Below are 14,958 nucleotides of genomic sequence, written 5' to 3'. Positions count from 1 at the left end.
GGCTGGGAGCTGAGTCGAGGAGAGGAGGGGCGGGAGGCGAAGGAGTAAAGAGAGGGAGGCGGGAGGAAGGGAGAGAGGGAGGCAGGAAGAGGCAGGGGGTCCATCATAAAATTAATCCCTTCACAGTTTCCTCTGGGTGCAAAGTGAGATATGAGGCAGACATGTCTAATGAAATGCTACAGTCATCTAAGGGCACAGTGATAAAAGCATATATTAAACTAATGGGGCTCGTCATTAGCGGCTCTAGTAAGCGGATCGAGATGGTTGTGCTCAACTTTGGTGATCTGCACGGAAGATGAATCTATTCCAAGAAAAGTCCACCTTCCTCCATTCTTCTGCTTTATTGCTCTTATAAGTGGCGATATCGAAGTTCGCTTCCCCATAATCCTCAGGGTTGGAAGTATGACTATACTCACTTTATATTTGTCTGTAATATTCAAGAAATAGTTTGACATTTGGTAAATTTACTTCTTTGCTTTCTATAAAATGATCAATAGCACTCTCATGCTGAGTTTAGCTTAGCATACAGACTAAAATCATATGGAAACAGCCAGCCAGGGTCCATCCGAAGGTAACAGAGTCCACCTAATAGCACTTCTAAAGCTCACTACATCTTGTTTGTTCAATGTGTACAAAAAGCACTAAAAGTCATTTATACACTTTGTTCACTTTCTACTGGAAAGTGAATAAGAATAAATACAATAAAAGGTGCTGTTAGGTTGATTTATCAGAGAGAGGCGAGCTATAGCCCTGTTTCCAGTCTTATTTGCGAAGCTAAGCGAACCATTTTCTGGCTGGTTCTCAAAACTACTGGTTCAAAATTTCATTGCAGGACACAAACTCCAGGTGCTATGTATCATTGGGGCCCTCTGTGAACAAAAAAGTATCCGAAGCTACGTAAATTGAAGGATAAATCCTGTGTAAAAGCCCAGCGTCGAGCAGTGTGTGATCATAGCCCAAGGCATGGTGATTAGGGATCCCTACGTGGCAAAGTGTCCACCCAAGGACGTACGACTGGGCTTAGCATGTGGCACAGTGTCAGGCTTACAGATGGAGACGGATTTGGTTGCCCTCAGTTACAATTACTGCAACAATTGCTGTTTCTTCTGCTTTAGGGACAGAGGACCAAAGTAATTTTGTGATGTTGTGTTGCAGGAGATCAAATTTACTGGTCAACATCCAAGTGAGAGGGACAATGAAAGAGGGGGACAAAAGAAACAGAAGTCCACTGGTTTTAATCTGAGAATAAAAAATGAGGGAGTCATAGGAATGTAAAGAGAGGAGTGAAAGAAGAGAGGGCCGAGGAGGAGGGCGAGCAGCACAACAGAACCAGGGGGAGTTGGAGGAGAGAGGAGAGGAGGGGCATTTCTTACAAAAAAGGGGTTTCTTTTACTTATAGGAGAAAAAAAAAAAAAAGAGCAAATGAAAAGGCTCTTCTCGCCTCCTGGACGCAGTGTCAAACCCAATCAGTGTCTGGTGCGGCAATGCTGCTTGTCTCCCAGGCACCGACTCACAATGGAGGAGAGCCTCGGTCGCCACACCTCTCACTTCCAATCTGCTTCCTCCAGGACAGGCCTGAAAGCAGAGGGCCGCGGGGACGGACAACAATGCAAATTCTCATAAAACAGTCCCTGTGTGGTGAGAATTGGATTAAAAGTAAAAAATAAAAAACACTCTTCAGTAGCTTTAGATGAATTCATGTTGATTTGGACAGTTAAAATCAGTTTTTATTGTGAAAAAGCTGGAATCAGCGTGGCTTAGGATGAACGATTGGGTGTAGGTAGGGCTATTGTTCTTAAAGATTTTCAACACAAGAATGGGACTTAGTGTCAGGGTGTGTATATATACGCAAAGCCAAACACAAACATGGATAAACTGCACGACGATTACAACGACCAACAATCCCTGAGCTGCGGAGTCCTGTGCTAATAAACGTGAGCAACAAGGCTTGATCCTTAAAACCTTGCCACTCCAAAAAAAAAATGTCTATCTTGAATAGACACCCCCCTAAATCGCATTGTTGAGCAAATCCTGTATTAAAAGGAAAGGGTTACTCTGCATTTATACTCTTGAAGACTTTAGTTAAGCCAGTGCCGCTGCCACTTGCAGCGCGGGCTACATCGAGCTCTGAGTAAATCTGTCTCTCAGTGGCGATTGGCTGAAGCCGAAAAGGGCCATCGTTTTCACACGCTTCATCACTCACCGCTACTGCATCCCCCCCCTCCTCCTCCTCCTCCCGGCTAGTGTTTACCCGTCACCAAACAATGGCTGGTTACTGGCAATTAAACAGCATTTTCTGAGGAATCCGTGGCACTGGTCTAATGGCATTACTGTTGGATGATTCAATCCTTGAATAGTCAACAGGATTTTGCCTCTCACCAGGAAAATACTGCTTCATCGAATTACCCGTATTACATAGATTTACCCAAAGCTTATGATTCAGGGTTCACAGATTACCGCTCTTCTAAAGATGGCGGGAGAAAGGAGCGATAGGCCGGGAGAGTGATGACTCCGACGCCTTAAAAGCTGGCCGCTGCTTTCACTGGCACACTTCACCCGAAAGGCTAAAGCAGACTTCTTTTTTTTTTTTTTTTTTTAACAGATTATTAATTCACCTGAGTGCAAACACTTTTCTAAACAATGCTTTTCTAAATTTAATAAAAGATGATGCAAGCCCCAAGTCACACACACACATACACAAATGTACACACACAAATATAGGAGCCAAACTGCACATTGTGCCCTTTGACCTTCCGTGGGTCGAGTCGAGCCGGGCAGCTCGAGGAACCAGGAAGATCGGCCAAGTCCATTATCTCACAATGAAGGGCTAATTACTGGGCCTGCAAGCCTCAAATCACACGGCAGCAGACAGCCTGTCTCTGTCCTCCGCTCACCCAACATCTTAATTGCTCTTTTATTCTCTCTCTGTTTTTACTGTGCCTCTCTCCCCGACTCACTTTTTCTCCCGCCTCAGCCATTTCACACATAAAAGCAAGATGCTAATTGCCTGCTATGGAAATATTGGGCCTGTGATTAGCCAGGCAGAAGGTTTGGCTGGCCTGCTTTCTCCCTGTCTGTATGAGGGAGCGTGGAGCCAGCATGCCGCACGTCAAAAAATGGGAAACACAAATTCATTTTTCTTCCGTCATTTGCATGCGGAGCTGGGTTGAAAGCACGACGACTGTTATTGTGCTCCAGTGGCAATTTGTCAGACTGCTATGTTGGCAAAATGTTGACAGAAAATCAGCTTGAACAAAATTACAGGGAAATTAGTTCAGTTACTTTCAGGCGCAGTTGGTGTATTGTTGTGGCATTGACGTTAATATGAAACAAATTATTTTGCCCTCTGCTGGTTTAAATGTCTGGACTCCAGTCAGATAATAAAGAAAGTTAATAAAGCAATAAAAACAGTCTAATCAAATGCACAAAACAGGTTGGTGTAAATAATTGGTTGATGAATTTCTATTCAGGTGTAGCATCGTTATCTATGATGAGTAATTTAACGAAACCCTCATTATGTTCTCCCCCTGACCCTGAATTATTATCTCAATCAGTAGGTAATGCCATAATAATGACTGCACATAATCATCCAACAAGACAACAGGGGTTTGTTAATGGACTCCATCTTGTGATTCATATACATATGGAAATGAGACCCAGTGGGGGAATTTGCAGGATCCACTTTTGAGTGTCTGTCCTTGATAACTGTGCCCTCTAACCTGTTCCTCAGCCGAAGAGCAGCTTCTTTTAAGAAACATTTTCTCCATCTCAATGGAGAATTGGGAAAAAAAAAAAGAACAATTATTGTATGAATATCACCTTTTTAAACCTTTACTCTTTACTGTTTTCTATTACAGTGCCTCATTGGTAACCTTTATCTCTTTCCCGTACACTTCAGATTATTATTTTAGTAACTCTGACTCAGTCAAAGTCACCTGCCATTTGACCTTGGCTTTGTCCCAGCACCAAATCAAAGCTTTTCTGAGAACTTTGGCGGGTATTGAAATGCTCTTTCAGACAGGTTCTCTTTGCGGTGGTTCCTCGAGGGCTTTGTTCAAGATGTTGGAAAAGATGGAGAACGAAGAGAGTGCCTGGTTTTCCCATTGGTGGCAGCAGTGGAGTGTTGGGCAGTGCAGTGATTGGGGGGGATCGGCGGCGGCTGCGGTGGGGTTTTTTTGGGGACCGAGAGGGGTGCAGGTCGGCTGTTCAAAGGCTGGCTTTTTACATTGTTGGTCAGTTGGGGATTAAGGTCCTCTGTGAGGCAGAATAGCCCCTCTAATTAAAAAGGATAAGAAGGCAGAAAAATAGCGAGAGGCACGGGAGGAAGCAAAGAGAGAGGGAGAGGGGAGAGCAAATTTGCAGAGAAAAGAAAAGAAAAGAAAAACTGTTTTCAGTGTCACTCCTGCAGCCGGGCCCATCAATTCAGACTGGATTAACTTCACACTCCTCCTCCTTATTTCTGTCTGTCACTTTCTCCCCGGTCTCTTTCTATCTTGCAATTTCCCAACTTTATTCTTCACATTCACTTGTATGCATTTAAAGCGTTTAGTTGGACCTCAAATATCTGTATATTTTGTGGGTAATCTTTTTACAAAACCTTGATGTGTTGCAGCGCCAGACAATGTAAGAGCGCAGTCATCTTAAAAAAATAGCTTGGCTACTTTTTAGCTACAGTTAGAGACTAAAACTCTTCACCAATATACTTTTTTTTTTTTTTTTACCCTTTTGAAGGATTGCAATGAGTGAATTTGTGTGTAAAGTTCCATTTTGCATTCAGCCACTTGCACCTGTGTGCGTATGTGTGTGTGCTGCTCGCTATTTGCCGTCATCAGAATGTGAATAGAGGGGGTGCAGGCTGCACCCCAGATGCTGGCTGACGGTAGGTGGGCTGTTTGCCGTGGGGATGCCAGGTTGTGTTTTTGTTTGGCCCTCCTCTGTCCCGCCTGCCTCCTTCCCCTTGCCCGGTGGGGGGTCCCGGGCTCCTGGGGCCAGTCCCTGCTGACCAATACCCAGGTATGAGGCCTCTCAGTTTGGCTAACACTAGCCACAGGCCGTGGGAGGTTAACGAGGTACCAGCATGCACAAGACATTCAACCCTCCCATGGGCAAACCACAAGTGGTGGTTGTATCTCAATGAAGGGCATGAATACGATATGGTATAAGCCGTGCAGTGGTAGGAGCAAAGGAGGTTAAATAGTAGTAATGCATTGCAGTTGCAATATGAAATATAGTAGCGATATCACAGACACATTCAACACCAAATAAAAAAAAGTTAGTGGTGTTTCTAAGTTGGCCAGAAGTAGCCAATCTGTATTAGGTGTTAGGTCCAGTCACACCATCATTTAGCATCATTTTGAATCATTGACCAACAGCAAACCACCTGACAGTGCTCAACTTTGAGGGAATAGACAAAATGAAAAATGCTATTGTAGTTTATTAGATAAACTGTTGTTTCAGCAAAACCTACTCTGCCAAACACATCGTTTTTTTTAGATAGTTGAGACAGGAACTCATACAGAGAAATACATATTTTGAATAGAAATTGTAAACTTATTGTCCCATTAGAGAACTAGCCAGCGCAGAGACCTTTTCCCCCTGTTTTTATTGAAGAAAATAATGTCCAGTTCTGAGGAGGAGGTAAAAGAAACAGCACGGAAAGATGAAAACAAATGTTTGAGGGTTTTGGTGTCTGACTGGCAAGCATGTTTCCCCTTTTAATATTAGGTTGTTACCTCGCCAGCTGCACTGCACACTAGAAATAAGTCTCTAGAATAAACTGTGCTAACTTAAAGTCCCGTTAGCAGACGAATTAACGACAATGCCAATTGACAGAAAGATCGAGAGCACAGAGTTTTTTTCCCCCCCTCCTTTTCAGTTTACTAGATAAACAGCCTTGAGACCAAATTACAGGGTGAAGTAAATAGGAAATTAGAGAGGAAACAGAAATGAACTTGGCTTGCTGACTTGTTAGTAGTTAGCTTGCTTCAGCTCTTCAGCGCTGTGAGTAGTCGCTTCATCAAACGTCTCGCACAACTACTTTTAAAAAAGAAATTTGCTGAGCCGCTTTGACCTCGTCCACACTAACAAGGATATTATGAAAACAAACATTTTGGCCTTACATCCACACACAGACAGTGTTGTATAGGTCACTGAGTGTGAGATTTTTAAGTGCATATTTTTAAAAACTCTGCTTTCTTTGTAACCGTGCGGACATGCCAACCGTAATGTCACACACCTATTCGTGTACACCTATTGTTGCTTTGTCAATGAGAAAGCACCTGAAACTACAACAACATTATCAGATATATGCAGATTTCTTCATGTTAGGTTTCCCAAATATATTCCATCGAAATATAGTGAATAATGAACTATAATGCTTTAAGTTACTGCCACCAAAGGGAAATAAACTCTATAAGCTCAGAAACTTCTTCTCTGGTATTTGATGTTTCGTTGATGTAGACTTTATTGCCACTTACTGGCAATGCATGCTTTTTTTTAGCATTTCTACTCATTTTTTAATCGATAAAAAGACGATCATGTGGACAGTTTTTCTTTTTCTTTTACAGAGGAGGAAAATATCTGCTTTGAAAAAATGTGAAAGGCCTTTAAGGTGCCTGAAAAAACACAACAACTAATAAACCTAATTTGCAAAAAAAACCTACAAGCCAGCTTTGTCTCTGTTGTTTTCCTCTGAAACACCTGCTATCCAAAGCTCACGCCGACTCTGCTGATGATACAGTGGTTCAATATCCACAGACGCTTACTTAGGTTTCTTGTAATCATCAATACATGTATGGCTTCTTCTAACATGCCTATCGATAAATCTATCAATGTTGGGTGCAGATGGCAAAAAACCCAACATCATAATGTCCAATACAGTTCAGAGTGTGTCAGTGTGTAACAGATGGGGTTGAGAGAGGGCCAAGTCATTGATTTGACCTTGATATAGACAGCTGAAGTGAACTGAAGTGGTTGGGGGGGGGGGGGGGATGAGGACCAAGGAATAAACTGACACTTCACAACGCTGTAAGCAAAAAGAGAACCGGTTCCTCTACCACACTATTAGTAGCTTGTAAATATTTTTTTTCCCAAATGTGAATTTTGAAGAGGAGATTTAGAGGATGTATTTTTTTTGTTATCATTTAAGGTCTGTAAGCATGTATAGGGAGCAAACAAACGGCTGCTGGAGGAGAGAGGAGGCAGCGCATCCTACTTTCCTCATGCCAGCCAGTATTAAAGAGAGAGTATCTCAGTCCCACGATTCTTAGCCCTCAATTCGTCTCCCTAACAGCAGGAGAAACCGTGACTTTGTCGATTCGCCGGGAGACAGGGGGAGGGCATATTGCCACAGACATTAACAAGCGACTTCACCTTTTAACAACCACGGCCCCGTTTAGCTGAAACGCTCCCCAGGGCTATTAGATATTTTCCGATGAATTATATATCAGAGCTGAAGATGAAAGGACTCTGCGTGAGCCAAGAACATGGCTGTGGGACAACAAGGGGACCAGATATTTAAGCCTGGATAGGCTGTTTGTTTTAGTGCGATCGTTGAGGGAGAATGGGAAAACTCCACTTACAGTAAAACTGCACATGAAAGAGGTTTTTAAAAAGTATTTTAGCCCACTAATAACCTCTAAGGCTCTAAGGCTCATTTAAGAATATAGATTTGAAAAATACATCTCACTAATTGAAAAAATATGATGTAATCACACTTAATCATAAGAGACAATACATTAATGCTGCGAATAATCTGCTGCATCCATAGGTCGTATTGATTTCAGACTCCGTGTCTAACAACCCAGCAGCCTCACAGTCTGTTCATCTGGCACGTAGACTCCTAATTAGTTCTCTAACCTGCTGCTTGTTTGGGAGCATCAATCACAGCGCTCACAACGCTGCGGAGGCCCAAATTTAGTCAAAATGGAATCAAATAAAAAAAAAAAAAAAAGAATTCACACTGAACTGGGATTAAATCAGAGCACTTTAGATCAGCGAAAAGAGCAAAATGGAATTATCTCTAATCTGGCACAGACGTTTATCTAATCCCAACATGCAACCTGCCCCCCCCCCCCCTTTTAAACTGACGCTGAGTAAGGTGAGTGGGGGGAAACAGAGCAAAATCATTTTTCAAGTGGTTCGTGGTAAAACCCAGAACATTTGACACGGATGGGGGGTTTTTTTCTTCGTTTTTTTTCTTTTTTGGTGGTGGTGGCCCAGTGGTTGGGGGGGCGGGAGGCACAGCTTCCTGGGCCAACATATTTTTTTTCCTCCTTTGAAATCTCCTTTGTAGGGTTACACAGAATCAAACTGTGACATATCCCCAAGAAGTTATTTTCACCTCCTGCTACAAAACACATCAATTTCAATCAAATTTGCTTGCTCATCTTATTTTATTTTGACAGTTAAATCAATCAGTGTTGCTGCAGCTTCACATCCTCTGACTCAGTCTGTTTTCTCAACAGGAGCTCTTGGTATTTTTGGAGTTTTAAGCATTTACACTATTTTAGAGAGGTGATTGTAATAACGTTACGGGTCTATACTGGAATCCTTGCAGGTTCTGATCCTTTTGATCAACCATGGAGCACATTTCACCATAATATTATTTCATAAAACACCTAAACACTTACTCTGCTCTTTAAATAAATAAATAAATAATATATTCCTGCTGAGAATTTTCTCTTCAATAATTCCCCTATTTTAAAATCAGTGATGCCTCAGAGGTGATGTTGCCACCAACAGGCCACTTTACTCCAGCTGTATCCTTTCACACCTCTGCCCATCATATTTCTTGTCATTACCATTGGCTGCTAAAATTCTTCGCCTGAGGGGAGGGGGGGGGATTTTCTCTCTCTCACACACACACACACACACACACACACACACACACACACACACACACACACACACACACACACACACACACACACACACACACACACACACACACACACACACACACTTTCCCTCACCATAAATACCGAGCATCTCTTAGTATTATCCGCATCCAACAAGGTTCTCCGGGAGGAAACTAATCAAAGCCGCTTGATAGGCCTTAAACCAAAAGGCGTTTTCAAAACCAAGCGTCTAACAACTGAAGTAAGTGGCTCATTTAACTTTGGCTGTTCATATTTTTCATGTGCAAGTTTGTTTTTTTAAATTGTCGGTGAAAACAACAATGAAAACGCAGATAGCGCAAAGGGAGATAATTGGGGAGGCGTGTTCAGGAGGAAACTTTTCTCAGTCTGTCGCCCCTGGGCTTCAAGCTCGGAGCAAAGAGGCAGTGAGCCGATGAATAGCAGGACAGCGGAGCAATCCACAGCCGCAGATAATACGCTCCAACTGCTGGACGTTTCTTTACAGACTTAGGGTGCACTCAAGCTTGTACAAAGGGAGGTTAAACCCACCTAGAGTCACAATGTGGGTTCACAATTTTAGAATTTTTTTTAAAATTTATTTTTTAATATTAAACCACACAGCCTATTAAAACCATAGTAGCCTACAAGCTTCACTTTATATAATTAAACTGTTGGCTCAAACATAAGATTTTACTAAAAAGTCAAAGTCAAACAAAAGAAGTAATGTCTAAAAAATATATTTTAGACGCTAAAGTTCAGTGTTGATTGTGCTCATTTTCACAATAATTAGACGTTTGTTCTTGATGAATTATAATTGCAGAATTTTGCAAAATAATAAAACAAAATTGTGAAAATATTTTCATAAATACAAAATACAATGCGAACATACAGCAGTATGATAACAATAATCACAATAATAATAATAATAATAATAATAATAATAATAGTCAGTTTGGGAAAGTGAGTTGTGGGTTGGTTGCGGTGGTTTTTGGGGGTATTGGGTGGAGAGGAGGAGGGGGTTGGTTGTCTAGCAGTCAGCTGGTCTGATAAATACAATGCCAGTCTTTGTTTTATTTTCGTGACGCAGAAAATTAAGGAGGCCTGAATGCGGAGTCGTGGCTGGCGTCCTGTAATCAGGCCAGCGCGTGCCGTCCGGATTATCTCGTTAATTTCTTACAGAAAGAAGAAGGGAGGAAAAAAAAAAAAAAATCTCGTGGAGCCAATAATAATTAATAGCTGGGCAGGGTATTTATTATTGAACGGATGTGGGGCAACCGGTAGCAGGGGGTGGGCAAAAAAAAAAAAAAAAAAAAAAAAAAAAAGGTGACAGATTGAGTATAGGAGTGGCCGTTATTGGCTCTATAAACGAGGGGTCCGGCTGAGGAGAGCAGCGCACTGGGGTCTTCGGAACGTATTCTACAGGTAGGTGTCACTGGAAACGTTACGAGAGACCTCAGACAGCTGCAGGTAGGTTGGAACTTAATTAGCCAAATAAGAACATATAAATAGCCTGTATATTCAGTATTTTTTTTATTCTTCTTTATGACGAGGCCAACAATGAATTAACCCTCATAACGAAAACGAATATGATGTATTTAAAATGCATGATAATAATGGGGCTAATGGTTTTAGGCTCCTTTAAAAAAAATATTACTACCAATATTTAATATTCTATGATGGACATGAATACCACACTTTATATATCAATAAGACGTATTTATAACAAGAGAATATATCTGTAAACGTCATTTGGACTGTGTTGTTTTGTTTGTTTTTGTCATTGTAAAAGCTTTAGGAATCTTATTTGTCTTAATAGTTGTAATTGAATGAGATGTTTATCGACCTTGTCTTTTTAAGGGATTCTTTCACCAACATGGCGTATAAATAGAACACAATAAACTAAATGACTAAAATGCAGATGTTTCCTGTAAAGTTGTTCCTGAAGATAAAGCAGGCCGTATCCTTGTTTGTTTAGAGTAAGATTAAGTGCTCTCCTCTAATCAACACTCTTCGATAGTCTCACCTTCTAAATCTAATTACCGGGAGCAATTCATTAGGGTAGGAGGGGGAATCACCCCGAAAAGCCTCGATAATACGCCAGAATTAGCCTTCACTTTGGGGGAGTGCCTCCGTGTTTCTAATTATTTGCCAAAGTTGCCCTTCGTATTTTAATTCCGTTACATTTGAATGTACAAGAGTTTTAGTGGAAACAAACAATGGGTCGGATTTTAGAAATGAAGATGCTGGGTTGTGTTTGAAAGAGCGCTCCGTTTGCAGTGTTGGCTTCTTTGTTGGTTCCCTTAAAGTCTTTTGTTATCAGCATTACTTTTCGGTCAACACTGGGCTTTGTTTCTGCAAATGCCCCCCCCCCCCCCAATCAGCTGTCTATTTAGGTTTGCCAACCTGTGGGTATATGCTAATTGAGGGCCCGGTTGGGGCCCAACCAGTGTGCGCATTTTAACGACAATGTTTTGTTTTTGGTGGTACTAGAAGAGGAGGAGCGGAGTGTGTTTGGAGGGGTGGGGGTGAATCGGGGCGGGGCTATAATAGCAGTTAGTGTGTGTGTGTGTGTGTGTGTGTGTGTGTGTGTGTGTGTGTGTGTGTGTGTGTGTGTGTGTGTGTGTGTGTGTGTGTGTGTGTGTGGTGGTGGTGGTGTGGGGTGATGGCGTAAACGCCTGTCAGCCAGACAGAGCATCTTCAGTCCAGCAGGGACAGCTGGGGCTCTCCACTCGGCTTTAAGAGCCCCGCAACTTCGAGGACGCCCATTTCTTCAAACCCACCGCTGTACGTAAAGGCTGCGCGTAAAAACCTGTGGACACGCCGGCTAATCTAAAACACTCCTTTAAAAAGATTGTTTATGTCTTGCTCCAGGTTCATCTGGACGACTTGATATATACCAAACGGAGACGTGAGAGGATTAAAACACGATTTCTTGCCCGAATTTTCTTCTTTTCATCGGCGCTCCCCTCGACCGGTCGCCAGCATGATGTCCTATTTGAAGCAACCGCCGTACACGGTGAACGGACTGAGTTTATCTACCTCAGGAGTGGACCTGCTGCATCCTTCAGTGGGATATCACGGTAATAAAAGAAGAAAGCAGTTCAAACAACTCGAATTCAGATTAATCTGTAATCATTTGTTCGCAAAAACAACCAAATGATGCCTTTCCTAATTAGACATTTTACATCAGAAAATAGACTGAAGTTATTCTAATCCTTTAGAATACTTTTAAAACCAATATTTTCATCAACAATGATAGTTCACAAAAACTATTCAAGTATAGTATAGCTATAATGCATGGTCATATTTTTTGTGAATTGTCTGGAATCAAGTTTAAAGTTGCAAAATTTGGTTTTAAATTTAAAGTCAATGGGAGTTATTTAATTTTTTGTCCCTAAGCAGTGTTCTTTTTTTTTTTTTTTTTTTTTTACCAGGAACCCCTCGCAAACAGAGGAGGGAGAGGACGACCTTCACTCGGGCCCAGCTCGACGTGCTGGAGAATCTGTTCGGCAAGACTCGGTACCCTGACATCTTCATGCGAGAGGAGGTGGCCTTAAAGATCAACCTGCCTGAGTCCAGAGTGCAAGTCAGTCACAACACAAACACCTTAACCAGATAGTCTATTATTTTATCGACTTGCTCATTACTGTCCCCGAGAGGTGAGACTGTCCACTTCAGGTCAAAGTGTCCTATCCACTGGAGTGTTTGGTATTAACATGTTTGAGACGATGTAATTTTTTATTAGTCATTTATTCCCATCGTATTTCCCAGTCAATATAAATCTTAATTTAATCATTCTTCCACCTCTTTGTTTGCAGAGTAAAGTTTGCGCATTGTTCCCCAAGAAATAGAGGCTGTATCCCAACTAAACTTAATTGTTTGCAAAGTATTTTAATGAAGGAAACACATTAAATTTCCCTAAACTCGGCAAAGCTGTCTTTAAAAAAAAAAAAAAAAAAGAAAATTCCAGTAATTGAACTGTTCTTTTCCATCCAGGTTTGGTTCAAAAACAGACGAGCCAAACACCGCCAGCAGGCCCAGCAGAACCAGAGCGGAGTGCAGAACAAGGCTGTCAGCAGGCCGGTGAAAAAGAAAGGCTCGCCGGTCAGAGAAGCCAGCTCAGAGAGCGGAGCCAGCGGGCAGTTCACGCCGCCCTCGAGCACGGCGATCCCGGCCGTGAGCAGCAGCGCTGCGCCTGTCTCTATCTGGAGCCCGGCCTCCATCTCCCCGCTCTCTGATCCGCTGTCTACCTCCTCATCCTCCTGCATGCAGCGCTCCTACCCTATGACCTACACCCAGGCAACGGGCTACAACCAGGGCTACACCGGCTCCTCGTCCTACTTCACAGGGATGGACTGCGGTTCCTACCTTTCGCCTATGCACCACCAGCTATCCGCCGCGGGCTCCGCAATGAGCCCCATGAGCAGCAACGGGGTATCCAGTCACCTGAGCCCTGCGTCGTCCCTCTCCTCGTCGGCGTACGGAGCGGCGGGGCTCGGCTTCAGCGGCGCTGCAGAGTGCCTGGACTATAAGGACCAAACAGCCTCCTCGTGGAAGCTCAATTTCAACGCGGACTGTTTGGATTACAAAGACCAAGCAGCGTGGAAATTTCAAGTGCTGTGAGGGGACAAAAATGAAATAGAGACAATTTCCACAAACTGCAGACTACACAGGCAGACTGAAGCCCAATGTTGGGAGCAGCAGGTGCGGCGTTTTTCCACGGCCCTAACTTCTACCTCGGGCTAGAGCAGAGCAGGACTGCCAGGCGGTTGTCTCACTTGTTGGGTTAACTTATTGAACATTCAGACTGACTTCTCTCCAACTTTGATCAAGGGCACGGAACAAATTTGTTGACCAAAAGGAAAGAAAGGATCAAGAGAGCGAAAGATCCAAGCCTAAATTGGTTAAGTTTGAGGGATAGGTCAGGTTTTCTTCTAAGCTCCTTAAAGACTCCCCTCTTGTCTTTTTTTTTTTTTTTTTTTTTTTTTTTTTTAAATTGTGTTGGCACGCTGAAGGGCCCCTTTGATCAAAGCGTTGTGCATGTGTGTTGTAGTTTGTGTGTGTGAGAAAGAGAGAGTGAGTGAGAGTGTGTGTGTGTGTGTGTGTGTGTGTGTGTGTGTGTGTGTGTGTGTGTGTGTGTGTGTGTGTGTGTGTGTGTGTGTGTGTGTGTGTGTGTGTGAGAGATAGAGAGAGAGAGAGAGAGCGAGAGAGAGAGCAGCTCTGACATGAACCTGGATGCACTATTTAATTTATGAGAAAATATGTTGAAGACTAGTTATGAGACAATCAGTCCGTTTGGGTGTGAGCATAAATGTCCCTTATGTGTTCTTGAATTATTATTATTATTATTTCCCCATGTGTTAGTTTTTTTATTTCAAAGTTGTGATTCTTTGTGCTACCTGTATGCAATTTTGCGTCGCGCAAACGTGCGCAACAAGCCAGCTGTGAGTTTGATAGTTTTTATTTCCATGTCTCGAGTGTTAAATGATAAATTATTATAAGGACATGTTAGTTGAATGAAATAGGGAGCGCAGGGTGAACCAAGCCAACAGCAAGCAAGGTCCGTTTGAACTGTAAAGTGCGGTGAGAAAGCCACAAACACACAAAATCACAATAAAGACCACTTGATCTGATCCAACTCGGCTGCATGTGTAAATCCATCTCGTCCATTTTCTCTGTTTCTTGCACCTTTAACACCTCTTTCAGAGCAAAACACACCACAACGTGCCAGGAAGCCTCAGGAGGGACACCCACTTCATTTGGTTTATTTAGATAAAAAAAAATTTTTTGGTTTGACATAAATCTTGACCTACATTAAACGTGTCACGTCAAATGTCACCTTTTGCGTTATTTAATTCTATGTTTTAAAAAAATAATAATAATTAAATTTTACTTCTATAACTGCCTATAAAGTGCACGATTTCTGTCACAACTGGCCAGGCTGGGAGGAATGTGAATTATGAGAGAGCTATGTTAATCCCGTCTCATAAAGCGGATAATCCAACATTTTTATTGACAGCTCTGGTTCAGGGCGCACCGCTGGCCAGTTCACACGGACAAATGTGAAGTGAGCTCTGCTGCTGGAGAGTCCGGGGGAGAA

General features: G+C 42.5%; 1 protein-coding gene across 5 annotated transcripts; it reads left to right on the top strand.

Annotated features, from left to right (window-relative positions):
* Positions 1-9,017: 9,017 nt before the first annotated feature.
* Positions 9,018-14,496, top strand: LOC138631334 (homeobox protein OTX2-like). 5 transcript variants are annotated; one of them, XM_069716186.1, is made up of 4 exons: positions 9,018-9,099; positions 11,730-11,938; positions 12,293-12,444; positions 12,855-14,496. In XM_069716186.1, the coding sequence occupies exons 2-4, from the start codon at positions 11,842-11,844 to the stop codon at positions 13,479-13,481; spliced, it is 876 nt and encodes a 291-aa protein (XP_069572287.1). In that variant the 5' UTR covers positions 9,018-9,099; positions 11,730-11,841; the 3' UTR covers positions 13,482-14,496. The 5 variants fall into 5 exon arrangements, with proteins under 5 accessions (XP_069572287.1, XP_069572289.1, XP_069572290.1 ...); XM_069716188.1 differs by lacking the exon at positions 9,018-9,099 and adding an exon at positions 9,983-10,280; XM_069716189.1 differs by lacking the exon at positions 9,018-9,099 and adding an exon at positions 10,309-10,325.
* The last annotated feature ends 462 nt before the right edge of the window (positions 14,497-14,958 follow it).

The sequence above is a fragment of the Brachyistius frenatus genome, unplaced genomic scaffold (assembly GCF_029030835.1).
Source record: "Brachyistius frenatus isolate BFR_SWC_R1_liver_20210118 unplaced genomic scaffold, ASM2903083v1 Contig_153, whole genome shotgun sequence".
Lineage (NCBI taxonomy): Eukaryota > Metazoa > Chordata > Actinopteri > Embiotocidae > Brachyistius > Brachyistius frenatus.
The sequence above is the reverse complement of the archived record's forward strand: the minus strand, read 5'-3'. Positions and strand labels throughout refer to the sequence as shown.

Bases quoted from the DNA above. Each gene is read 5' to 3' on its own strand.
- LOC138631334 (XM_069716186.1), top strand. From the start codon at position 11,842: ATGATGTCCTATTTGAAGCAACCGCCGTACACGGTGAACGGACTGAGT. The intron at 11,939-12,292 runs GTAATAAAAGAA...TTTTTTTACCAG, and splicing joins TCCTTCAGTGGGATATCACG to GAACCCCTCGCAAACAGAGG. The intron at 12,445-12,854 runs GTCAGTCACAAC...TTTTCCATCCAG, and splicing joins TGCCTGAGTCCAGAGTGCAA to GTTTGGTTCAAAAACAGACG.